The following is a 26,287-nucleotide window of genomic DNA, read 5'->3' as shown; positions in this document are numbered from 1 at the left end:
GTCAATGTTGTATCAGTGTGATCAGTTGAGGTGTTGCAAACCTCGTTGTAACAAGAAACAGGCGTGAACTATGTTATTGAAGTGTTTTCAGGAGTTCTGGGATAGGTAGTGTGTGTAAGTCCTAGTCTTAGAGTGGGCTGTTGCAAGTCAATTGTAATAGTCAAAATCTTCTAGAGTGAATCCTTCCAAGAAAGAAGAAGGGGTGACGTGAAATCTTCGAACATCCACAAACAACCACTGAGCAATCTTACTTTTTAGTTCATTACTCACACACGCAACCAGTCCATCATATCTCAAGTTCAATTTACTAGTTTGCATTTCACACAAACTAACTTGTTTGCAAATTAGTATCGACACACGAGAAGAAAAAGACTTAGTTGACTAACCTCAACTAAACCAATTTAAGGAGTTTTCTAGGGTCAATTGCTACAGTGCTTTTAAAACATCAGCTTACCTAGTAGTTTCGCAAAAAACACCCAAACCCTTAACCGATCCTCAACCAACATGAGCGTTGACATAGATGACTGTGACGTTCATATTCGTCCAATGATACATAAAACTGCAAAGAGGAAGTACAAATTGAAAGCTATAAATGTTGAAAAACGAAAATAGAGAATGGACCTTAAGTGACAAAAGATGGAAGAAATTCATATGCAGAGAATATAACTTAAAAAAACGAGGTAGTGACCTGGGAGGCTGAGGCCCTTCACCAGAATTATGAAATCTTTATGCAAGATACTAGTAGCATGACACCAGAAGATCTTAACATATACATCAAAATATGCGCAAAACTTAAAAAGAAGCATGACATATATTATATATATTTTAATTCCTTCTTAACATTGATTGTAATTTTTGCATGTTTTATTACCTACTGAAACATTGGGTAGTCGAAGTTTTAATTATTAATTAATGTTATAATTTTAACTATCGTATTTAATATTGTGAATTATTTATAATAAATAATAAATATTGTTGTATTCCTTATTTTAAAATTTATATATTTGGATAATATTTTACTTAAAAAACATATAAATTTCAGTTAATTAAATTATATTTATTTTTGTATGAAATATGAATATAGAAAATACATCATATATAAATTATGTACAAATATAATTATATGAAAGATATAAATAATAGTTGAGATATTTGAATTAAGTGTGAAAGGTTCTTAAAAAAGTTGTTCAGAGTTTTTATTATAGTGGATAATTGCATGAGATTTTTTTTTGACGTGACGTTGATGCGACAGAGCTATCATCACAAAAGAGTATGTTTTACTACTGTGTACGTTCTAACAACCTCATTTTTAGAAGAGATATCTTGTTTTGTTTTATCAGGTTAATTCAAAATATTTTTATCATATTTTAACTTTTATCTTGCCATATTCGATTTCGAACAAACATAATCAACTCTCCTATTTTCAAATTTTGCGAATGTAACTTAAAAATATTTTTAGTGTTTTATAAATAAAAAAAATTTAAATTATGTGTTTGGATACAAGTTTTATAAAATATTTTTGAAAAATTTTAAAAAGTGTTTTCCAAGTATAATTTTTAAAGAATACTTGACATGCGTTTTTAGATGTTTTTAGAATAGAACTATGAAATACATATATGAACAAAATTATTTTTAAAATGTTAAAATATTTTTATAAAATAATTGTCTAAACACATATTTATCTTTAAAATAATATTTAAAACATTTTATAAAAAAGTTTTTAAAAATTAATTTATACAAATGTTTCTGAGTAATTTTTTTTTTCGTTTTCTTCCGGTTTGCATTTTTTTTTGAGGATAAATAAGTAATTTCATGTTAGAAGTCTGTGCAGGCTGGAAGTAGGACTGAGCAATTACAACCCTAATCTACGGGTCTCTCAAAAACTGCCATTTCACGTTCGAGCTCCGACCAACGATGTATGGCGGAGATCCCCAGCATCACCAGCAGCAACACTCACGTCCGCCTCTGGGTCCGCCGCTGCCGCAACCGCCGCTGCACCCGCACCCCAATCCTCACCAGTTCCAGCATCAGCATCAGCAGCAGCCGCAACATTTCCACCATCAGCAGCTACATGATTTCCCGCGGGGTCCACACCCTCCACCGGGTCCACCGCCGCCTCAAATAATGCGGCAGCCTTCTGCTTCCTCAACTACTCTCAACACTCCCCCACCTGATTTTCAACATCCGTCTGCTCAGCCCCCTTTCTCTATGCAGCAGCCGTATGATGGTAGTAAATGCTTGGTCGTTGTGTTCTTTTTCTTGTTATCTTAGTTGCTTATCTTTATTTGATTTCTTTCAAGGTTACGTTTTTTCCATGTCGTTGTCTTTGTTTTCCTGGAATTTGGGTAAAGTGGACAGATTGGCACTAGAATTGCAGAAAATTTTGGTGATCAAAACATGTGGTCAAAGAAGAAATCCCATTTGAAGCCTCAAATAACTCGAGCTTAATTGGAATCGTTTTTTGCTATTTGGCAATTTAAGACAAGTTATATTTATTATCATTTTTGAATGTGCGTATGCTTGACAAATGGTAGTTTTGCTTGAATTATAAATTGAATTTTATTTTTAATGCAGAAGTGAAGTATATTGTTTCTCCATTTATCTTTATATTATATATTATTTCTGGAATAAATGTTGCCACAAGGACAAGTATTGGTGAGCTTTCTATCTTATCTTGTTTCTAAACATTTGGCAGCTAATGCGGATAGTTTTGCTGCAAAAAGAATGAGGAAAATTGGACAAAGACGAGCAGTTGATTATACAAGTACTGTTGTACGATATATGCAGGTGATGCCTGTTACGAATGTTATCTACATGTTCTTATTGCGTAATATTTGGATCTAACAATGTAAAGTTCTCAGATGCACCATCAACAGAATCATAGCTTCAAAGATGTTGATATAAATTCCATGCTGTTGACTTGAACAGCTGTTTTTTTTGGGTCTAATTTCAGGCGCTCTTGTATCTGGTGCGGTGGTGCCAATGTCACGATTTGGCATCTGCAAAAAAGTGTCAAGCTATCAATTATTCTATATTATAGTTCTGCCACCTTGCTAAATTAACCACAGTATGAACAATTGTCTATAGAATCTCAAGATTAGGTGATAGCAAGAACAGCAATTGAAATAAAAAAAATATTACATGCGCCGTGTATAAAAAAAGTTTCCTCTTGATTTAAGAAAGTGCTGCAAAACTCACTCACAGTTTCCTTCACTCCTGAAAAAACCTACTGTTTCCTGTTTTGATGTATGTATTTCAATGCTTTCGGGCCCATCTCTATCTTTTTGTGTGTTTGAAGTCTAAAGCATGCAAGTGATGTCAGTTTTCTAGAGGATTTTGAGTAGGATTCCCCTTCTAGTTGTTCTTGGATTTTCACCCTTTTGGCTTTCTTACAGAAATTGAATGTGTGATAAGAGATAGAAATTAAAATTATAAAGGGATTGGGGAAGTCTGTAGAAGTATGGAGAGTAAGTTTTCACTTTTGGACGAAGATACTCTAAGTTGGTGATTGGAGGCAGAGGCATCTGATCTGCAATTAAAAAATCCAGGCTCTCAAGATGCTTAGAGAGTATTTGCAATCACTAAAAAATGTCATTCTCGACTTTTGGCTTAAAAAAAATAGTTTTGTGTGTTTCTTAAACACAGACTGCGTTAGCTTCTGAATAATTTAATTGAAATCCAAAATCTAGTCATAAAATAATTTTGATTTTCCAAAGTGATTCTTGTAAAAAATTAATACCAGAATCACTTATTTATCAAACAGTACTACCTACGTCTAGTTTTCAGATTTTCACTTTTGTTTTCAAACACTACCCACTTCTTATTTTTCTCCATTTCTATATAATATATAAAATTTAATCACTTCTGCAAAAACATATTTTTTTGCAAATCTCCCTTGGTAAGTTGGTAATGCCATGTTGTTTTGCAAACCTAAGCTGTCCGATTTTCTTGTCAAATTATGGGGTCATAGTAAATATTGGGGTGGGTACTGCCGTAGTGGAGTAAGGTTATGCTTTAACTTAGAGAATAACCAAATTGACATTTTTGGCGTGTTTTTTTGGTTTTATTTTCTGTTTGATCTATCATTCTGAGTTGTACATACCAGGTTTCTTCAACTTATGTATCATGATGTCTGCTCAGGTTTCCATTTTCTGCTTTCTTTGGCAGATTCGCATGTCCCAGGCCAACGCAAGAGACAGGACAGTATTGCAGCCCACCCTGGCCGCCGCTATTGATGTTTGTTAACTTCCCTTCTTGAATCACTTGCTTATTATCATGCATAGTTATTACTTCCTACCCTAGCTGCCGCTATTGATGTCTGTTAACATCATCATCTTCGTGTCATATATTTGACTGTTTTTCGGGAAGGAAGGCATCTTCGACTGGATGTGGATAACACCTTCTCCAACCCATTACTCTATTTAGCGCAACATTAACTTCAAAATAATGTAATTTCTACACCATAAATAAAACTCATCTCTAACCCTTTAACACTAAAATATAAACTAAAAAGAATTTTCTCAGAATATTCCCTATTATTTTATTACAACTAATAGTTTATTCCACAAAAATTTATCAACTTGATTAATTTAATTAATTTCTATAATGATATTGATTTAAACAATTAATTAATTTAAATTACTAATTAAATTTTTAAAAAATATTATTTTAAGAAATTTATATAAAAAATTTGGTGTGTATAATTTTTTTAATAGCTTTCATTGTTATATAACATATTAACTAATTAAAATTTGATTATTTTAAGCAAATAAATATGCAATTATAAAGAAATAATTTATTTATTAAATAACTAAATAAAAGTAATTAAATAAAATGTTAAATTTACGAAATAAAATAATGAAATTATTATAATTTAATTATTATTAATTATGAATTATTAATTATTAAACTTAAAATACATGACTTATAAAAACAAAAGCATAACACTGTAGCTTTGCACTAACCTAGCGCTGAAAATAGCGCTGGGTTGGAGCAAAAAATCCAACACCAATTTGGCGTAAAACACCAAATTGGTGTTGGATTGGAGATGCTCTAATAATATATTCCAGTTACTTTGACCCATCTATGACATTGTGCTCAATTTCCTTCTTTGTCCCTCATTGATCATTGTATGCAGATGTTACCTGCTTTGGCATACTCAGATAACCCATCAACAAGTTTCACGGCAAAGTTTGTACATACATCATTGAATAAAAATCGCTGTTCGATTAATCGAGTTCTGGTAAGTTGAAAGAAACTAACCTCCAGTTCTTACTTTTTTTTAAATTTTCCGGATGTCATGTTCTTTATCTCTCGATGCATTAACGTCCACAACCTGACACCTTTTCACTGTGGTTAATATTTGTCATTTACCAGTACAAGACATCGTGATGCTTCACTTCCTTGGTTTCATCTCAAATATGGGTGTTGTAACCAAATTTTATCCTAACTTAAGAATTTATTTTGTTTTCTCTTGTTTTGATTGAAATTCTACTCTTCACTAAAAGTTTAATTCTCTGGTCCATTGTTGTTTCCTTCGTTACGTAGGCCTGTATTTTGGTTGTAAGCTGAGAAGATTCCTTTCTTCATGTGTGTTACCTTATCGAGTAATTGGAAGCAATTGTTTGTTAGAACTGCCAAATGGTGTTTAATACTTGCTAGAACTGTCCATTGGCTTTCTGCTGGGTGATTCAACCATAAAGGTTGATGGATATTTCACTTGAAGTCTGAAACAATGAAGAGTTATCTGGAAGGAGCCCAGGGGTATGGGCAGGTCACTGTAGTCATGATTGTGACGACCTCAGTCTGCGACGTTAGCATGTTTGCCATTTAATTAAGAGGATGTGAAAGAATTAAAACAAGAATTATAAGTTTCTGAAACTGAGGTGCCATGTCTAATAAATAAGATGTATAGTGCTCAGTCGTTGCCTAATTTTCCAAGTTTCTTAATATTATATAGGCTATGTGGTGTAGTATATCATGCACTATATCTCAAACTTTTAGATTCTTTCCCAAAACCATATATTTGTAGTTCTGTTACGTTCTTTTGTATGCTAAAATTGATCTGCTGAAATTGCATTGAACTTAGCATTGCTGTTCTACAATGAATCCCAGGTGATGAATACGAAGGTTTTTATCTTCTTAGTTTATTGTATTTGCATTTGTTGGCAGTGGACTCCTAGTGGTAGACGTCTTATTACAGGATCTCAGAGTGGAGAATTCACGCTTTGGAATGGACAGTCATTTAATTTTGAAATGATATTACAGGTATTTCGTGTTAATAGCTGATTCATATTGTTTGAGTAAAGAGTAATTATATGAATTTTTTTTATTCACAGGCTCATGAACAAGCTGTCAGATCAATGGTTTGGAGTTATAATGAGAACTGGATGGTCACTGGGGATGATGGTGGCTCAATAAAGTAATCTAGCGTTCATGCAAATATTGTCAAAAGTTTTTTCATTAGTTTGTTGGGCAAAGCCATGACGGGCATCTGGTTGCAGGTATTGGCAAAATAACATGAATAACGTGAAAGCCAATAAATCTGCTCACAAAGAATCAGTCCGTGGCTTAAGGTATATGTACATGCTCAAAGGAGGTCATAGAATAGTGATCATCTCTCTTTATTTTTCTTTGGATGGGTTGCATTCAGCTTCTTCAACTAGTTTTTTTACGTGGTGATGACAGTCACAAGGCTAAACTTTGTTTGATGGTGTAAAGAACCAAGCTGGTTTTTGTGAGGTTTTTTATTCGTCTCAACATTAATATTAGAGTGAAGTTTTCAAACATGTGTTGTGCTTAAATTGACTCGATTATTCTTTTGAGCTTAACTCAAAAAGTACAAAATATTTTGTTTGATCGCTGTAATTTGTTACACAATTTTTTACTTTTACTTTTTCTTGTTATTTTTATGTTATATTTTTTTCATAGTTGACCCACGAAGTTCTGTTGACTAGGAGTATTCAGGCTTTTGTTTCTTCCTATCAAACCAAATTACTAATATCCTCAACGCGTATCAAGTAATTTCCACTTTTTGATTTTTGCACAAGTGCTATCATTTCAACTCCATAACATACAAAAACATTAATCTATCTCCAGCCTTAATCTAACTTTTCACCTCCATTACCATAGCAACCCCTTCAAATTTCCAGGGTTGAGGATTCAGCTGCAGATCTAGGAACCATACACAAGCTGGGTTTTGGGTGATGTTAATGGTGTATGAGGAAGCAATTGATGATGTTGATTGAACTTAAAAAACCCAAGCGATTTTGTGTGTTTTTACCCCAATTTCCTCCCATAGATCTTGCAGTCGACAGTTTCTGATGCTGTTTTTTTTTCTTTGTACTATTTTTTGTTGTTTCTTTTTTCATTTCAGCTTCATTTGATGGTTAGGATTGAGTCATAGTCAAACATTTTAGTCGAGTTTAAACCTACAATTTTCATGTATTAGAATTTGTATCAAGCTAGAGCCAGCTCGAACGTTATTAGATTAAAAATTCGAATTAAAAAATAGCTAATATACAGCTCGATTTTGTTCATTTACACCGGAATTCCATTGTGCCCTTGCACTCCATGTAATTGAACCAGCATACTAGGTGCACGAACGAAGATGTGGAGCGCATTTATCTCTACTTCTCTACATTGTGGTGTTAACATTATTTCCTTAATTGTAATATTTAGACAGGGAAAAACTGCTTTTGGATGATTTCTTTGATCAAAATTCAATAATTTTCATGCATTTTCTGTTTGACAAGCATGCTAACTTCATCCATGTCACATGTTGGCCAGTTTCTGTAGGACAGATTTGAAGTTTTGCTCCTGTTCTGATGACACAACTGTTAAAGTCTGGGACTTTGCTAGGTGTCAAGAGGAGCGATCATTATCTGGTAATGTCCTCAAAGTGTTGATCAAGGACTGATTTTATTTCGACTGTGTTTACTCTTGGCTGTTGCAGTAGTTCATTATTTCCCCATATTGGCTGCATGAAGAAATGGTTAAGCCACTAAAAGATAGGGTTTGACCCAAGATTAGAGAATACCTTCGTAAATTTTCTGTTACTGCCTATGCAAATCACCAGTTCTCGGCCACATGGTTCTGATGTTTTAAACTGACTATTTTGGATAAACCTCTGATTTTAAAATAGCCAGGATTTTATGTTCTGACATCTCATGAATACATCAAACAAGTCCTCAATCACTTCAATTTTTCTTTCCATTACATGATGCAACTGAAAATTATTTAAATGTTTATTTTTAATCTCATACACGTAAAAGATCAGTTAATGGGTCTCATCTTTCCCCGCAAAAGTTGCTGGTTCAAAATGGCAATTTACGCATGGTGGCCATGGTTATTGGTTGGGATATAAGTGCGATTACTGACATACTACAAATGTATTAGTTCTACAACCTAATGCTCACATAAAGTAACCTATAATTTATTGTGTCATTTGAACTCAGGCAGGCCACGGTTGGGATGTAAAGTGTGTTGACTGGCATCCTAGCAAGTCATTATTGGTCTCAGGTGCATGCTCTATTTGTTCATGCATTTTGAAACTCTTCAGTTTATGAAAAACTTATAGTTAAACTAATGAAGTGGGTGTATTTCATAGGCGGGAAGGACAATCTTGTCAAGCTATGGGATGCTAAGTCGGGGAGAGAACTCTGTTCATTGTAATCAACTGGCTATTGCACGTTCTTTCTATAATCAAATTTCAGTTACATTTAATTCTCATAGCTTGATTTAATTGAGCACAAGTTTTGGCTTGTCAGTCATGGACACAAGAATACAGTTCTGTGTGTGAGTTGGAATCAAAACGGTAATTGGGTCTTAACAGCTTCAAAAGACCAAATCATCAAGGTAATATTGTCGATTACTTCTATATTGTACTTAATTGAAATGCTGTCCCCCATGTCTTACTGTCTCCGACCGCGCACAATGCGTAAGAAGTTGAAAGGTTGGACAGGAGGGGTTGAAATTGAAAAAAGAATAGGAATATGCAAGACTTGAATTATATCTTTCTGCTTCTTGAGTAAATTTTTTGCTGTCAGCTTTATGATATAAGGGCGATGAAGGAGCTTCAATCTTTTCGTGGGCACCGGAAGGATGTCACAGGTAATCAAGCTCTTATTGCATTAGAGATGCTTTATTTTACTAGAGAATATGCATTCGTTGGTTGAGATGCGAGTGTCATTTGTCTTTGTTTATTCATTTATATATATAGGCTCTTGATAAATTCACAGACTTTTAGATATACATTTAGCTTAATAGATTTTTAGGTGTCCATTTAGTTGTGGGCTTTTAGTGTTGTTTATGAAGAGAAATAGTAATAAATTAATAAAAGGGTTTAACTATCATTCTCATATGGAGAGATATTAAATAGGTGTACGGATTTCCAGTATTCAGCATCTATCTCTACACTCTTCCTCGTGCTAGAATCAAATACCTAGGGCTAGTTTGGAACATGAAGATGAAAACAAGCCAGCGTAATCTTTTAGAAGATATTGGCTCTTTGTTTTGAAGGAGTGAAAGAGGTTTTAATCTGTTAACTTGCTGAATGAGCGAACTCTCTACCTTCTTCGCTCTCGCACCAGCCTCTGAGACCACTCTTTTCTTTTTGAAATTCCAAGTCACATCAACGTCTGATACACAATACAATAATCTGATGTTGATTTTCTACCTTTGCCAGCTTCTTAACTTGAGTCCAAATAGATTTCATTGTTAAAATATATATATTTTAAATTTTTTTGTGCTGTATGCATTTCACTGGAACTTTTTAATGCAATCTCTTAGTAGCCTTCCAATGAACAACCTTAAGCTTCTGCATGAATTCTGTTACAAATGCTGTTATGTTATTCAAATACACGAGGACTTACACACAGAGAAATGAAGAACACAAGAGGAAATCGCTATAATTATATGGCAAAATGGAAACAACCCAGAGTGAATCACCCTGTGCAATACTTTCTCCATAGCTAAGTGCTAGTCGCTCTTTCCACACCAATCTCTAACTGTGTACCCTCCTATACAATTCATCTCTATTATATACCCCCACCCTCTTCACGTGTATTTCTTTTTTGATTTCCTAACATACACATTAACTATCTTGTGCTTCTGATGGCCATTTTAGTTTGGGCTTTCTGGGCTTGAAATGCCCGGGCCCAATGACTTCATGTTCTTAGCCATTGGCTCTGGATTCATAACAAATGTCATCACATGATGCCAGCACTTCCTTTCTCACCATTGTTGTTTAGTAACGATTTATAACACTATTCAGATGTCACGAAATGTATCTTTCAAGTTAGGCAGATCTTGTTTGCGGATCATGAACATACAATTCTAAAGTTTGATTCAAATATTCTGTTCATTCAATTTCAACTTTGTTTATGAACATACAATTCAAATCTTATTGCCTTCAGAGTTATACTTGTAATTACTAGATAATATCCTAAACGAAAAAACCAAGGTTTCAATGAAATATGATTTACAACATTTCTTTATGATATCCATAGATTCATGTCATCCTTACTCGTGGATGACATACAAGAGAAAAACTTGGAACTTGTGTTTTGCACTGTCACCATGAATAAATGAGAATTGAATTTGGCAAGTCTAGATTATCTCCCTTATATGATAGAGAGACACAGTAAGTTCAACAAATGGATGAGAAAACAAAATAAAGATATTCTCTTAATGAAAATAAAGTTTCTGTTTCACCAGTTGCATGTCTTGTGTGAGAGCTGTAAACCAAAAAGTTGAGGCTCGGTGATTGAGAACCTGGTATTTTTCGTTTGCTTTAAAACTTAATTATATAATTTGGAATCTTTCTTAGGATAAAGTTTGAAACAAGTACAATAGATTAACAGTAGCCAAATCTGACCTTTCTGATTAATTATTTATTTGCCTGGCTGAAAATGTTAATGAACCATGTTTATTGTTGTTCTTAAACAGATTTTGGTTTAGTCTGATCCTGCATTTGTATTTTAACCTTCACAGCACTAGCTTGGCATCCATTTCATGAAGAATACTTTGTTAGTGGGAGTTTTGATGGATCAATTTTCCATTGGCTAGTTGGGTAAATTCTTCGCTATCATCCTTGATATTTTTGCATACTTTTGTGTTGAAGTCCTTGAGCTTCAGCTCTTGCTTTCCCAGTGCGCAAATCACTGCTTCTCTTCAAAACCTTTTATGAATGACTTTACATGTATATACTGTTCAGTGAATGGAGATTGTTCAGTCTTTTATTGAGGTTTGTTATGGTAAGGAGCTTCCAAGGAGGCTTTTCTATTTTTTTTTTTGGTTTTGAAATACTCGATCAATTTGTCTACAACTAATTTTGATGCAACACCTCAAATTGGTAAAATTGAGTAATAACACTATAAACTTGCCAAAGCATGGAAGATCTCTATGTTATAAATTGGTTGATTCAAATTATGCTAATTTAATAAAAAAAATCAGTTTTAGTAATCGAATTTTTATAAAAGTTGTGCTAAATTTTTGGTGAAAAATAGATTAAATATAAATTTTGAGTAATTAATGATTTTCAAGTCATGCAAAATGTTAAACCCTTCATTTTTGCCTTATCTGAGTGTTTCCTGAATTCAAACTTCACATAATCACTTAGTTTATGTTGATGAAAAATAGTTGCATATTTAATTTTGCAAGTTAATTTTGGTGGTTATGAAATATTCTAGACTTTTTTTTTTTGAAGGTAAATATTCTAGACTTATTGTTAAGTGAGAAAAGCTAGTTGTATATCCATTCTTCTTATACTTGCCGCATTATAATTTTCTTAGCTGTAATATTAATTAGCGATACTGTTTTGTTTGGAATTTTTTGGAGTTTAATTTTCATTTTCCAGCATATTTCAGTTTTCTCAAGCAGAAGTATAAATTGGTCTTTTAATTATTTATGGGCAGAACTTGTCAAAACTGTGACAGAAGAGGTTATTTCACAGTTCTTCATAAGAACCGAAACTATGGTGGTTGTGCGCCATAAGTTTCCTGTATAGCGTGTATCAAGATAACATGGATACCCATGAATTCTGCTTTTTACTAATTTCTAGCTTTCTGTTACCTGCTTGAGATCTTGTGAAAATTGAGGTTTTTTAAATTTATTCGAGTTTCGTCATATTTAAGTCTCTTTCACCATTTGGATTTTTTTAGAAGGTGGAGGAGTAACACCGAGAAATTTTTGAGTTTTTGATTTGGTTCCTGCTTACTATGAACATTACTTAACAACTCATTCCTGGAAAAAAAACATAGCCATGATATTGTTGCTGTCTTTGTATGAGCAATACTAAGGCTTCTAATTTCTCTGCAGTACGGGTATGATGTGCTTTACTGGTAGCATGATAGTTGCGAGGGAATAACCTTTAATTGTCGCCAATGCTCATCTTATTTTATGTGGGCAGGCATGAATCTCCGCAGGTTGAGATACAGAATGCACATGATAACAGTGTCTGGGACCTTGCATGGCATCCTATTGGATACATTCTATGCAGGTACCAATTTATCTGTAAGAAGATATTTGACAAGTGTGTATCAGTGCATGTTAAGAATGTCGGGGAAGTACAGTGGTTAAGCATGTCCATTGAAAATTTAAAATTAAATCAGTAGTATACATCAATTTTTCAAGTCATTGTAATTTGGATTTTGAGAAATTGTATGGCCTGAAAAAGAACTTTGTTTTCTCTATGGTTTTCTGTTACATTTTTTTTATTGATTCTATGTTTATATTGGTTTTACATTTATTTCATAGTTTTAACTTGGATGATATCTAGCATTCATTAACCGTTCCAGAATTTTGGTGCTTGAAACCAATGTTTAACACATGAAATAATAATAAACTATGTTGTGACTAAAACGCTCTTTCTTTCACCCTTTCTTTTTACAATCCTGGTTTGAGAGACTACTCCATCTGTAGCATATATGTATTTTCTTCAAGTTCTCCTCTGAGAATTTTCATGATCCCTACTGATTTATGAGCTTATTGTTGCGTGTTTTTTTGTTCGCTCGCAAGCGCAAGATGTCAAGTGAATGAGTAAAGTATCATTCCCACGGAGACTGAATAATTAATATTACACCAAATTCTTGTGACTAATCTGAATTAATCTTATTTAGAGTTATTGGTAAGATCTTCAACTATTACAGAATTTAAAATAATCAAGTTGCAATTTAATAACGTGACCAATTGGCAAGAGAGTTCTAGAGGTGCGACTTCGCTCAACCTTCGACTATGATTAAGTCCTGATGATGTTATGTTATTACCCCTTCAATTCATTAGCCTAAAATTCAGTTATTATCTGTCACCTTTTCCATGTGATGAACATATGTTGATTATCTAATATAGATCGCAATATTCCTACTAACAATCTAATGTCAGATAATATGAGTAGCACGAAATTCTTCTATACTTCGTTAGTGTCATGTGCCTTTCTGCACTATGATCATTCACGATGTATTTTCCTATGTCCTGTTTAGAATCCCTTTTCCCGAATGATGAACTCAAACATACAAATAAGTCAATCTATGACTGGTATAATTGAAAGTAATAAATTAGAAAACAGTCACAAATTAATCAAACGAGGAATTCTCATAAAACCGACATCAAATGATCTTAAACATAGTTTCCGGTGTCGCTAATCGACCCTCTAGATGAGAAGATTAGTTCATAACGAAAATAAAAATAGAATGAAACACGGTCTTCAAATAATTCATCTCAATAAAAATCTAAGAAGGAGAAGGACTAGAACAAGGTAGAGGCTGCGTTCTCCGTCCCCGGATCGATGCAATCTCCGTCTTTTTCTTTCTTCTTCAACCTTCGATTTTTACTTTACCTTGCCCTTGCGGTGGCCGCCGCTTTTTCTTTTTCCTCAAATCTCGATGATCCCCAAAATCTGCAAGCCAATCCTGTTTAAAATCAAGAGTCCAAACTTCCAAAAATACTCCATCCATGTAACGTCGCGATGCTACGAAATCTGCGTGGGTGCACGACGAGTTCTGTTTTGATTGCTTGGATCTCGACTGCGCGGCGTGACTTGAGCGGCGCTGGGGTGCCGCCAGTTGCGCGGGTGCGCCTGTAAACAAGCGCAGGTGCGCTGCTGGTTCTGATTTGCTTTCCCTTAGCTCTTCTTTTCACTTTTCTTTTCCCTTTTCATCACCATTTTGGGTTCTTTCCACTCCATAAAAGCTATAAAATCTCATTATTGCCCCATTTCATGCAAACATCAAAAACAACAAACGCGTAATATCGCTCGTGAAGCAACAAAATCTAAGGTAAAATATATGAATTAAAAGTGCAATAAATTGCACTTATCACTAATGAGATTGGAGCCTACAAGGAGAGGAGATCCACCTTTTACTTGAACATGTTTGATTCCTCAAGTTTTCTCTTATATTAACTGTAATAAAATACTGGGTGGTGATTCACTGTATTTGCTGGCACGTCTGGCTGGAGAGAAACAAGAGAATATTGAAGATAAAGTGGAATCGGGAGTTATGTGTTGGGAAAAGATCAAACTGAGGACCTCTACGTGGATTAGAAATCATTAAGAGTTTGTTATGTTCTCGATTCTAGATTTAGTTAGAGATTGGACTGAAATATCTTGTTGATGTTTAGTGGGCACTAAGGGTTCCATCCGCGAATATCTTAACCGATTTTTGTAATTATCACATGATCCTTTATGTATATATATATATATATATATATATATATAATATGATCTTGTTTCTTATAAAAAAAAAGTAAAAAACTAAAATAAAATACTAAACTTAGGAGCATGATTTCTACTGGAGAAGATGGCAATACTTTTATTCCTCATATTTGATTGACAATAAGATAAATTTGTTTAGCTTTGACGAAGGCCTTTTCATAGACTGGCGACTAAATGTTATATGTTTTTGGGCTGTTAAGAAGATTAGGGAGCTAGATGCTATAGCTACAGACTGAGCTTTTGGACAGAATGCAATTTCTCTTTTGATCCAAAGTGGACCAACTATGTTCGCTGAGATGTGTTTTGGGTTGTTGGAACTTTTTAGGGACGTATTTTCCTGCAGTTTTGCATCTCTGAATTAAAATTGACTTTGAGCTGGTGTTTCCTTTCTACTATTCTCAGTCCCCCCCTTTCTTTTAAACTTCTGCGCTGCAGTTGTAGAGCTTTTTTCATAGCACCTATAGGCTTCCATTTAATTCAGATTTACTCTTTCTTATTTCCATCGATCCACCTCCTCTCTCATGCAATAGTGAAGAGCATCCTATGCAAACCTGAAATAAATAAATATTGAGAAAAAAATATTTTATACAACTACAAAGCTAACATTTATTGAATAAGGCTGCCCGATCTGATCCAGTGTGTTTAAACCATACCTCTAAAAATAACAATATTCTCAAGCATACTAAAATATAATTGTCATAAAATGGGCATTAAGCAAAGCTATGAATCAACTTGCGGGCAATATATTTTTTAGTTTTCATTCAGTTTGGAAGAGCACGATCACTTGCTAGTTGTTTTAAAATTTGATATTGGTTAATTGAACAATATGAGTTCCAAGGCGGCGAGAATGATCAATTTTCAACTGACTGTACTTGTTATTTTTGCAGTGGAGGAAATGATCATGCAACAAAATTTTGGTGCAGAAACAGGCCTGGTGACACTTCACGTGATAAATTCATCCCTGGACAAAATCAAGGTTAATTTCACTTGGATATGATCTGTCATTTCGCAATTGTGTGGTTGGCCTATTTCAGAACTAGTATAAACCTGAGGTTTTTAAGATAGCTGCAGTGCAAACGAACCGAATCGAGCCGAATAATAGTAAAAAAATAAGTCTAATGTTCGGCTCGAATTAAGTATATTCGAGTTTGGGTTCGATTCGAAGCTTGAAAATTTCAAATATTTTGGCCCGAGCTCGGCTCGAAATGAGGTTCGAGTTCGGCTCGAAATATTCAAACTTATTCGAATTATTGCTCAGATATTAAGGTTCTAGAATTTCGTTTGAAAGCTCGAAAGTTTCGAAATGTATATATTTTTTTATAATTATTTTATTAATAAAATATTAAGGCTAGCGAACTATCGAACAAAATAATTTAGGCTCGAAAAAAGTTCGAACATGTTCGAGTTCGGCTCTAGTTCGATAAGTTCGAATATGAATAAAATGTTTATTGAGCCGGCTCGAAAAGTTCGTGAACCGGCTCGATTCGTTTACACCCCTAAGCTGCACACTGTTTTATAAGTTGTCTGATATTTTTAACAAATATATTTACTGATAAAACAATGTTTACATAGAGGAGAAGTGGAGAAGATATGGTCTTAATATCAAATTATTAATGTAAATTTTCATTGGGACTTGTCTTCTATTGAACCTGTTTCGTCTTCTGGCATGTTGAACGATAGCTGTCGAAAATTTTAGTTTTTATCAGCTCATGTGACCTTTAGAAAAGTCACGTTTTAGTATTTTAGCAGGTATCAGTGAGCAAAGTCCTGCTTTGGGAGGCCGGGTTCCTGGTCCTTTCCAAGTGTCTGAGCTCCCGACAACCCCTGGTCCATTTGGAATGGGGATGCCTCGGAATGAGGGAACAATCCCAGGAATTGGAGTTGCAATGCCACTATCTCTTAATTCTCTTGATTCATCTGTTCAAGGAGATCAAAAGATACCACCTCTATCAGTTTCGATGCCTATGGGGGGAGCCCCTCCTCTGCCGCCTGGTCCACACCCATCTCTTCTCACAAGCAACCAACATCAGTCTTATCAACAAAATGCTGCACAAGCCCAACAGCACCAATCTTTACCGCAGCACATGTCCTCTTTACCATTTCCGGCACAAAATCTGCCTCAGCCACAGCCCACTTCTCATTTACCTTTTGCACCACATCCTCATTTACCTCGCCCTCCCCCGCAGATGCAACCACATAATATGCCTTCAAATGTACCATTTTCAATGCCAGGGTCTTTACCTAATCAATCCATGCCAAATTCTGTCCCAGTGCCCATGCCCGGTCAAATGGTAAGAAACTATAAAGCGGCGGGATAACACAAATTCTGCTAGGTAATGACTTTGAGCTACATTTATTACATGCATTCCTTTGTTTCCATGTAGCAGGGTGGTATGAATCACATGGGTCCACCGTTGCCCCAAGGTCATTTTATGGGCATGAATCCCATGCCTTCTGGATCAGGACCACCAGGAAATATTCCTCCAGGTGGACCTTCCAACACAATTGGCATTCAAATGTATCCTCCTGGTGGTGGCTTCAGCAGGCCTCAAGCTGGGCAGATGCCAATGATGCCTGGTCTTAATCATTACCCGGTGAGTAACTTTAGTCACCACCATAAGCCGCCTGGTAAAATCTTATAATTTTGTTCCATTCTATTCTAGTCAGCTATGGCGGTAGGATATCTCTGTGAATATTGGATGTTTCCCCTTGTATTTGTTGTTTGTGTATGACAATGCACCAATGCAGCTGATAATAATTCCTAGTTTGACAGCAGACTTGTGTGGTTTTTTAAATCTGAATAGTGTCGGCAGTGTTAATCATGTTACTAGTTTGTAAAACACGATCTTAGGCGAAACTGTTTAATGAAGTGAGCTCTTTGTTGCGTCTTAAAGTCTTTTAGTGTACCCTTTGGCTTTTCCATGTAATCTCTGTGTAATAAGTTTCATACAACTAGATTCTACGATATTATGTCTCAAGTGTGTCTCGCTCCGAGAGGCACATGTCTGGCTTTGTATCTTGCCCCTAGGCTTTAGGCTCCTATTTATCCTGCATCTTTATCTACAATGACTCAGGTCATGTGTCGCCGTTTTCCCCTTTTCGAGTCATTTGCCCCTATCGTTAGCTGATTGAGATAGAGTATTTATGTTAATTCTCATTATATGGACATAGAATCATGATACCTAGAAAATTTAACCAAGATTTGAGAAAACATTTCTTTAACAAATGCACGTTTGACTAGAAAAGAACATGGTAAATCTTCAGAAGAGAGGTCTTATTGTTCGTGTAGCACGAGATAAACAGAGAAATGCACTTTCGTGAGAAGTGCATTGCCACTGCGTCTTGAAATAACTTGAAATTAGTAAATGATTATATTAAGAGAGATGAAAATGAGTTTCTATGAAAGATTATAAAATGAGACAACCTCGTTGTTTTCTTAAAAAATGAGAAATTGTTATCCGAAACAAAAACATTACCTGAAAATTTCCAAGGATCAGCATTCTAATATAGCAGATGAGACACCTGATGCTCACAAGAGAACATATCAAATTCTTAAACAATTCCTTCGGTGGACCAATAGAAACATTTTAACACGTTGACATGATTTTGTATGCCTTCATCACTGTGACAATCTTATTGATCAGAATAATTTTTGGTCTGCCTTCTCTCATGAATGCATCTGTTTTTGTCGTCTCCAGTCTCATGTGGTTAAGGAGTTTCTGTTGTATCGCTATACAAGATTAGACTACCGTCACCTCTCGAATCACGTTGTTAATATAGGTTTCAATTGTTTCACTCTGTTCAAGTTTAGACTAATGTAGTTGCTTACTACTTGCTGCAGTCTGGAAATACGAATGCACCTGGAATGCAGACAAATTTTAGCATTCAGTCAGGACTTCCTCCACCGTTGCCCCCCGGCCCCCCGCCACACGGTCAAGCTCATCAGTAGAATCACTGTAGTTCTCGTTATGTTTTGTATCCAGCCATTTAGGCAGGAAAATGGTGGACACATAACCATTGCAACCTGAATATATCATGACCAAATTTTGCTAATTTCTATCTAGTCAGGCGTTGAATTTTTTTTCTGATTCTTGTACTGGATTCTATATGTTGCCAAATTATTTTGTTAGGTGAGAATTGAGGATAAATTTATGTTCAGCATGTACCCATCTGGGGATTGATTTCCTTGAATGCATACACGTGTGTTGGATTCTACATTTGATGGAATTTTGATCTCATTCGAGAAAAATGTTGTCATTTATAGTGTAGATATGATTGCGGGAGCAACCGAAGAAGTTAAAGTTAGGTAGTTGGTGCGAGTTGGTTGCTAGTAGCAGTTATAATAGTTGAATATAAATTGGAGAAAGTAATAACGAAATGGATATGCATATTGTAATTCAAACTAATAAGTCTCTCATTTCTTGTCGCAATTTTATCATCTTCTCGATCTATTTTCTTAATAGATTAGTCTCGAATTCGCTCTTGTATCAGGATGGTGCGCTCGTTGAGTCTCAATTAGAAATTTGTGGACTCAGTGAATTCAATTTTCATCGATTCCTTGAAGTTCCGGTCATGGCCGACGGCCGATGGGAAAGCATCACTTGACGGATTTGCTCTTGCATTAATGTACGTGAACTCCATAAGTCTTATTATTACAACATTTTATCCATGCAATACACAGAAACAATAATTTGAGAAATGTATATATATGGTGAAGTCATGCGAGGGATTCAAAGTTGTGGGGTTTTAAGAATTTATAAAGGGGTATGACTAATAAATCTAAATTTGTATTACATGTTCCTTTTCAAATCTTCTCCCATCGACATGCAATCCCCCATATTGATTTTAGTCATCCGATCCTTTCTCACTAGAACTAGAATGAGCCTCGCATTCTCCTCCAATCTTTTTGTAGACGACCCTTCTTGCAACATAAACATACCCACAAAAATTAACAGCACTCAATGCAGCCAAAACCCAATAAAAGTATGCAAGATTTGCCCTGTTTAAGTTGTCTCCCAGCCACTCATGCCCAGCCTTGGAGCTCACCCCTTGCACGATACTTATCAAACCAATACTCAAAAAGCTTCCGACTCCGGTCACGCTAATATACGCGGCGGCACCGATGCTTCTCATTTCAGCCGGCATCTGATCGTAAAACAACTCTTGCAATCCCACAATCGTAAACACGTCCGAAACCCCGCACAACATGTACTGTGGGATCACCCACCACACAGCCATCGGAACCACCGCTTTCGGCACGTCTAACAGTCCGTTTTGTCTAGCTACTCGAACCCTTTTGGACTCGACGCATGCAGCAACTGCCATGGTCAGAATGGAGAAGATTAGGCCGATCCCAATTCGTTGCAGCATGGTTATTCCCGAGGGGTGGTTTGTGAATCTTCTGGCAAAGGGAACCAAGGCTCTTTCGTATAGTAGAACGGATGTCAGAATGGTGAGACCTGTGAAAACTTGGAATGATGCTGGTGGGATTTGGTAGGTTTTTGTGATGAATCTGTTCATGGTACTGGTTTGTTTGGTGAAATATGTGCTGAGTTGTGCTATCACTACTGCGAACATCAAGCAGCTGAGCCAAATGGGGATGAGTTGGAGGACTAGTTTAACTTCTTCCACTTGGCTTACGGAGCAAAGTCTCCATGGATTCCTCTTTTGCTCACTCGATGTATCCGTCTCGTCCATGAGCGTCGCCTTGTCGAGGAATCTGCAAATTATTTTTTGTTGAATCCATACTTAAACTTTTGGTGAGTCGAGTCAAGTTGGACGTTAGTCTCATAAAATTAACTTGTGACACTGCCATTCGAGTTTTTGCTTTGATGCAACAAAAATATAGACCATAGAGAAAACACTCAACTCAAGAGAGTAAGGGTAGTTTATAAGTAGGTTAGGTATTTTTTTTAAAACAAAAATATGAGTTATGATTAAATTATTTTTTTTGTGCCAAAGATAAAATTTATGAGAACGTACCATATTAACTTAGTAAAAAATAATCGCATTTATATCGAATGTAAATATGTAAATGTAAAATTTGAGTATAATTATGTTTATTAAACTTTTATATATTTTTAAAGCTGTGTTTTAAATACAAAACGACTTCTCGTGATATACTTTAAAATAGTTTGTTATATTGACACATTTTCTCTCCTCCAATCATAAACTTTCATATAATGACAAATAAAGTAGAGTAACACCAAACTTTCGTGGGCGTCAGACTACTTATAATGTTAACCTCGCTGATCCAAAATTAAAATTTTTTAGTCCTATTTATCAGGATTCTTATAAAAAAAACAATTCCCTAATACAAAAAATATCAAAATATATTCATAGCAATGTTGAATTCTTGCTATATTTATGTAAGCAAGGTTCGATGATTTTGATAGGCTGTCTTAATGCTTGAACCAATAAGTGCACCAAATCGATCGGTTTAATTTGATTTGATTTGATTTGATGCCAACTTAAGAAATATGTGAACAAAAATGAGCCCACGTCCTTTCTAATGAATTTGGATCTCCTCTAGTGCACAACACCATACCATAGAGCTATTGAATCATGTGGATTCCATATTTTAGATCATCTGTAGTGTTTACACAATGTTGTGAATTGCAGAGTCGTTGAATCTAATTGTGTTGTTGTGCACAACACCAAATCTAAAAGTCTCTCTAATGTGTAAAAACGTTTTCTTGTGTTGACTTTACAACAGGCAATGAGATGCTACTTTTAGCCTTAGGATATTATACGAAATATGTGTCTAAAGATTGACATTTATCATGAGTTCTAATGATTTTCTGTGAACCTCACATCTATTATTAATATTAATATAGCCGTCAAAGCGTGGATGGGTCGACCCGCAACCTACCAAATCCTACCGTTCAACGGGACGGGTCGGCACTCCATATGAACGGGTTGGGAAATTATCAAGCCATGTACCCAACTCACCCATTTGATGGGGTAGACAAACCGTTAATTTTTAGTTACATTTAAAGGATTGAAATGGTTTTGGTTCGCAATCCGCTTGCCACAATATGTCATTTGGCGGGGGCAGGGAGGTCAGCTCACCATTTGAGCATTGTTGGGAAATTGTCCGCCCAAAACCGCCTATATGGTGGAGCGAGACGAATCCAACCGGATGCATCCAATTTATTTTGACAACTTTAGTAATCAAGTATACATCTTAATTAAAGCTTACTGTTTGGTGTGAATGATAAAATAATGATTGATTGCATAACTTACACTTAACATTTACATCAAACTTCTTATAATTAATTACACTAAATAAATTACTTTATGTTTAATGTATTTTATCACTCAAATTATATATCCATATCTTTTTATTATCTCGTTCTAGTTTGTAAACACCACTTGCTCATTGATAAGATGATAAAAATAAATAATATAAGGATAATAAATAATATAATTGGATAAGATAACGATGTATGACACAAATTAATTGTAAAAATTGAATCAAATATTTGATAAACTAAAAATAAATAATCAATTAATATTTGATCTTCCACATCATGTCAAACTTAAAGTAGCTTGAAATTTCTCGTCTATAACATAGCTCGTAAAGTTAAAAGCTATATATTTTTTAAAATAAAATAAAAGGCTAAGTTTTGTACAATTTTTAAGTAATTAATCCGCAAATATATCCACCCAAATAAAGTAAATCTATGAATTCATCAAGTAAATGCCCATTGTGCATTTAGTCAAAATATAATAATTTCCTATTTGTCACAGACTCACAATGACTAATATATCGCGTCAATTTTACGGTTCTATTTCAAAATATTTTATTGTTCCATCTGAATAAAATGAATAAATAAATATTCTTCTTTTATTTTTGTATTTTTAAACTCTCAAAACTAAATTATATTGATAAATTGGTAAATTTAGATATAATAATTTCATATTAGTCTAATCTAATTTTATTATAAGTGGATATAATCTTGGGTGATTAATTAAAATAATCGATGTTGGGCAGCTGCTAATGTAATTTAGTACATGTGGACCCAAGGTAATTTTAATTGTTGTTTAAATTAATAGTTGAGCCGACACAGACACACCCAAACGGGGAATTCTTAGCCGCCCCATGGGTAGTGCCCGATCTGACAGATCCAATGGCCCAGGCCATTTTGCACATCACATCATTGTGATGTGTCATGGCCCGGGGCCGTTGGATTGCCCTCCGGGCACCACCCCGGAGGGCGGCATAAAATTTCCCCAAACAAACATGCAAGAAGTTTTATTTGTCTTAGAAACGGGTTTTATTTCCCTAGCTAGCACCATATAATCTAAATTAATTAACTGGCAGAAAGCTTTTGTTTCATTTAATTATGAAATTAATACTCGAAAAAACGCAAAACTCATATGATACTGTTCTATGGGTCAATTTTATGATAAAAAATATCTAACATAGGTTCAACTCAAAAAATATTATTTTTATATTAAAATTATTATTATTTTAATATAGATATGAATCGATCGATTCGTGTTATGAATATAATAATTAAGAATATAACTAGCTAGGGGGTATGGACCAAATTGGCGAAGAGAATATAATTAGCTAGGGACCAATAATTGACCAAGAGAAGGTCAACCATTTTCATCATTGCCACATCGTTTGTTTTATATATTGGATGATTTAGTAATTCTACAAAACAAATGCTTGACGTAGTTGAGGAGGCTTCATTGAATCATATGGGATGCGTGTACATTGAATATAAGGGTTGATTATATAACAATAATTATAATTATAAGAAAATGTGGTTATCTTTAAACATTACTTATAGAGGTCCGTTCGATATTATACCAATATTATATATATATATATATATATATATATATATATATATATATATATATATATATATATTTTCTTTCAAGTGCCCACCTACCATGTCCATCAATGATGTGACATTATTTTATTGGATGTGATAAAGATGTGATAAATTGTAGGTCCAATAGAATAGTGTCACATCATTGGTGGACATGGTAGGTGGGCACTTGAAAGAAACTATATATATATATATATATATATATATATATATATATATATATATATATATATATAGAGTTCTTTTATGGTGCCCAACACTATATGCCCACTTCATGCCCACCATGTACAAGTCAACTCATTTATTGTACCAGTCAACTCATCTATTGTACATGGTGGACATGAAGTGGACATATAGGGTTGGGCACCATAAAAGAACTCTATATATATATATATATATAACCTGCTAAGTTTAAAAATTATATGCATGTTCTTGAGATTTGTTTTAGTTGGGAGAAGATATTGTTGTAATTAGATATCAAACTCGAGATCTTGTTCTAAACTTGATACATTGATACCAAATAAGCTACAAGCTTCATCGTCATGCTCTTGAGGTTTTATTTGTCTTTATCGTTCCATCTTAATTGCTTGAGGTATGCACATGTGATTTTAAAGTTATCCTGTTGGCGGGGCGGTGCACCAAGTCGCAACCCACCAAAGCCTGCCGATTGGCATGGCGGGGCGGTTCACCATTTAGGCGGGTTGAGAAATTATCAACTCAATCTGTCTATTTGGTGGTGCGAGGCGGGCCAACCCACCAATTTTTAGTTATATTTAACGGGTTTGTCCGCAACTCACCACAATCCACCTATTTTGCGGGAAAGGGTGGGCCGGATCCAAATCACTTCGACAGCTCTAATAATAGATGAACTACACGACATTTAGTTGATACTTTTTGAAGTGGCTTGAAATTTTTGATTCTTACCAAACCAAGGTACGTAATATACGCAGAAACAATTAAAAAGCAAATATATATATACCTGAACTGTGTGGTAGGACCCAAAGCCTGAATGAATCCACCCCGATCACACTCGTTACAGATCCCCCGCACCTCCCTGTCCGGCAGCCGCCGCTTCCTGACGGAGGCGACCACCACCTGGGCCACCCTGGTAAACGGGCTCCCCACCGGAGCCTGGCGGCGATACGTCCTACTTCCAATCAAGAACACGACGAGAGCCGCCGCTATCGCCACCGCCAGCATCCCAAAACCGAAAGTCCAGCCCACATAATCCTCCACGTAGATGACGGCCAGCACCGCGGCGACGGCGCCGCACACGATCCCGACGTACCACCAGTTGAAGAAGGAGCTCTTTGCCACCTTCTCTTCGGGCGAAGTCTCGTCGAATTGATCGGCCGCAAAAGTCTGGACGCATGGCTTGTGGCCACCTTCTCCGATTGCAACAACATACAATGCTGTAAAGAAAACTGTATGGCGAATCCCCCAAGGAACTGTAGAGACCGCTAAGGTTAACAGAATTAATCCCTGTTAATTAAATCCAATTTATATATTAATTACTATTTTTCTTTCATACAGTACTCAGATAATAATTGCCATGAAAAATAATTAATATATAATTAAATAAAGTCATTATTATTTTACTGTTCCATTGGTTTCATTAATTCCTAATTATGATATTTTCCTATATTAAGCCAAACATCATGCAATTATGAAAATAAAATAAAATTATAAAAACAAACTCACACTAAGATAAATGGTGGAGGAGATGAGGACCATCTTGTACCGGCCGACGTAAGAGTCGGCGAGAAAGCCACCAACCACCGGGAAGATGGCGGAGACGCCTTGCCAAGTGTTGACGTTCTTGGCGGCTGCGGCCGTGGATTGCCCCAACATCTTTGTTAGATACATAAACAAGTTTCCGGCCACACCATAGTACGCGAATCGTTCCGCTATCTCCACGACTGGTCAAATAAATTTAGTACGTACATGAATTCATTTGGCATATATATATGTATGCATAAATTGAATTAATACATAATATTATATGTTATAGATCTTTACTTACAAATGATGAAGATGGCTGATTTCCAACCACCTTTTTTGTGTTTTTCCTCTAGGGAATTCTCAGCCATGATTTGTGTAATTTATTGAAAGGCAAGATGAGAATACTAATTAAAGGTTTCGTTTATATATATACGCAAGAAAGGAAGTGTGCTTTACTATTTTTTTGTCCCACTTAATTGTCAAAAAAATGTCTTCATGACTTTGAGAAAGCTACCACTCATCAATGCTCCTGTTGAATTTGGTACAAAAGCACAATCTCCCTAGTTATTAGGGGGTTTGGCCAATTCCTTTCGGATTCGCGTAACATCATACTCCTTCCGTCTCGATTACATTGTCCTATTTTGTTTTTCATACAGATTAAAAAAAATTATTGGGAAATCAAATTTTATATAAACTTTCTATTTATTCCTATTTAATATATTAAAAAATAATTGCACAATTTTCAAGGTGTAGTTAATAGAGGTATATTAGTAAAGAAGTGTAAAAAAAATTACTAAATATGATATATGACTATATATTTGGGACAAACAAAAAAAGAAACGTGAGCAATATAATTGGGATGGAAGGAGTAATATTTAAGGTCATTTGTATTGATGGCGTGAATTATTTATGACATGTTCCCATCTTATGATTGAGTTCATGCTAAGCATAAAAGTAAATATCATGATACTAAATTTAGTTATTTAAAATTGATGTGAATATGTGA

At 35.1% G+C, this 26,287-nt stretch overlaps 2 protein-coding genes across 4 annotated transcripts; one reads left to right on the top strand and one right to left on the bottom strand.

Moving 5' to 3' along the window:
• Positions 1-1,840: 1,840 nt before the first annotated feature.
• LOC140867646 (flowering time control protein FY) lies at positions 1,841-18,928 on the top strand. Of its 3 annotated transcripts, none has more exons than XM_073272698.1 (18): positions 1,841-2,227; positions 2,696-2,787; positions 4,168-4,236; positions 5,138-5,242; positions 6,172-6,267; positions 6,339-6,421; positions 6,504-6,575; positions 7,789-7,886; positions 8,461-8,520; positions 8,609-8,669; positions 8,769-8,856; positions 9,048-9,111; positions 10,993-11,071; positions 12,410-12,499; positions 15,598-15,686; positions 16,460-17,001; positions 17,095-17,304; positions 18,552-18,928. In XM_073272698.1, exons 1-18 carry the CDS (start codon positions 1,915-1,917, stop codon positions 18,657-18,659), a joined length of 2,319 nt encoding a protein of 772 aa, XP_073128799.1. In that variant the 5' UTR covers positions 1,841-1,914; the 3' UTR covers positions 18,660-18,928. The 3 variants fall into 3 exon arrangements, with proteins under 3 accessions (XP_073128799.1, XP_073128800.1, XP_073128798.1); XM_073272699.1 differs by having other exon boundaries at positions 16,457-17,001; positions 17,098-17,304; XM_073272697.1 differs by having other exon boundaries at positions 16,457-17,001.
• Positions 18,929-19,348: 420 nt separating this feature from the next.
• Positions 19,349-25,657, bottom strand: LOC140867647 (protein NRT1/ PTR FAMILY 5.4). Its single transcript, XM_073272701.1, has 4 exons — positions 25,583-25,657; positions 25,261-25,478; positions 24,539-25,041; positions 19,349-20,429 (listed from the first exon to the last, which is right to left on the bottom strand). The coding sequence occupies exons 1-4, from the start codon at positions 25,647-25,649 to the stop codon at positions 19,556-19,558; spliced, it is 1,662 nt and encodes a 553-aa protein (XP_073128802.1). The 5' UTR covers positions 25,650-25,657; the 3' UTR covers positions 19,349-19,555.
• Between the last annotated feature and the right edge of the window lie 630 nt (positions 25,658-26,287).

The sequence above is a fragment of the Henckelia pumila genome, chromosome 4 (assembly GCF_033568475.1).
Source record: "Henckelia pumila isolate YLH828 chromosome 4, ASM3356847v2, whole genome shotgun sequence".
Taxonomy (NCBI): domain Eukaryota; kingdom Viridiplantae; phylum Streptophyta; class Magnoliopsida; order Lamiales; family Gesneriaceae; genus Henckelia; species Henckelia pumila.
The sequence above is the reverse complement of the archived record's forward strand: the minus strand, read 5'-3'. Positions and strand labels throughout refer to the sequence as shown.

Bases quoted from the DNA above. Each gene is read 5' to 3' on its own strand.
- LOC140867646 (XM_073272697.1), top strand. From the start codon at position 1,915: ATGTATGGCGGAGATCCCCAGCATCACCAGCAGCAACACTCACGTCCG. The intron at 4,237-5,137 runs GTTTGTTAACTT...CATTGTATGCAG, and splicing joins CCCTGGCCGCCGCTATTGAT to ATGTTACCTGCTTTGGCATA. The intron at 17,305-18,551 runs GTGAGTAACTTT...TACTTGCTGCAG, and splicing joins CTGGTCTTAATCATTACCCG to TCTGGAAATACGAATGCACC.
- LOC140867647 (XM_073272701.1), bottom strand. From the start codon at position 25,649: ATGGCTGAGAATTCCCTAGAGGAAAAACACAAAAAAGGTGGTTGGAAA. The intron at 25,479-25,582 runs GTAAGTAAAGAT...TTATTTGACCAG, and splicing joins ATCAGCCATCTTCATCATTT to TCGTGGAGATAGCGGAACGA. The intron at 20,430-24,538 runs GTATATATATAT...AATAATTTGCAG, and splicing joins GGTCCTACCACACAGTTCAG to ATTCCTCGACAAGGCGACGC.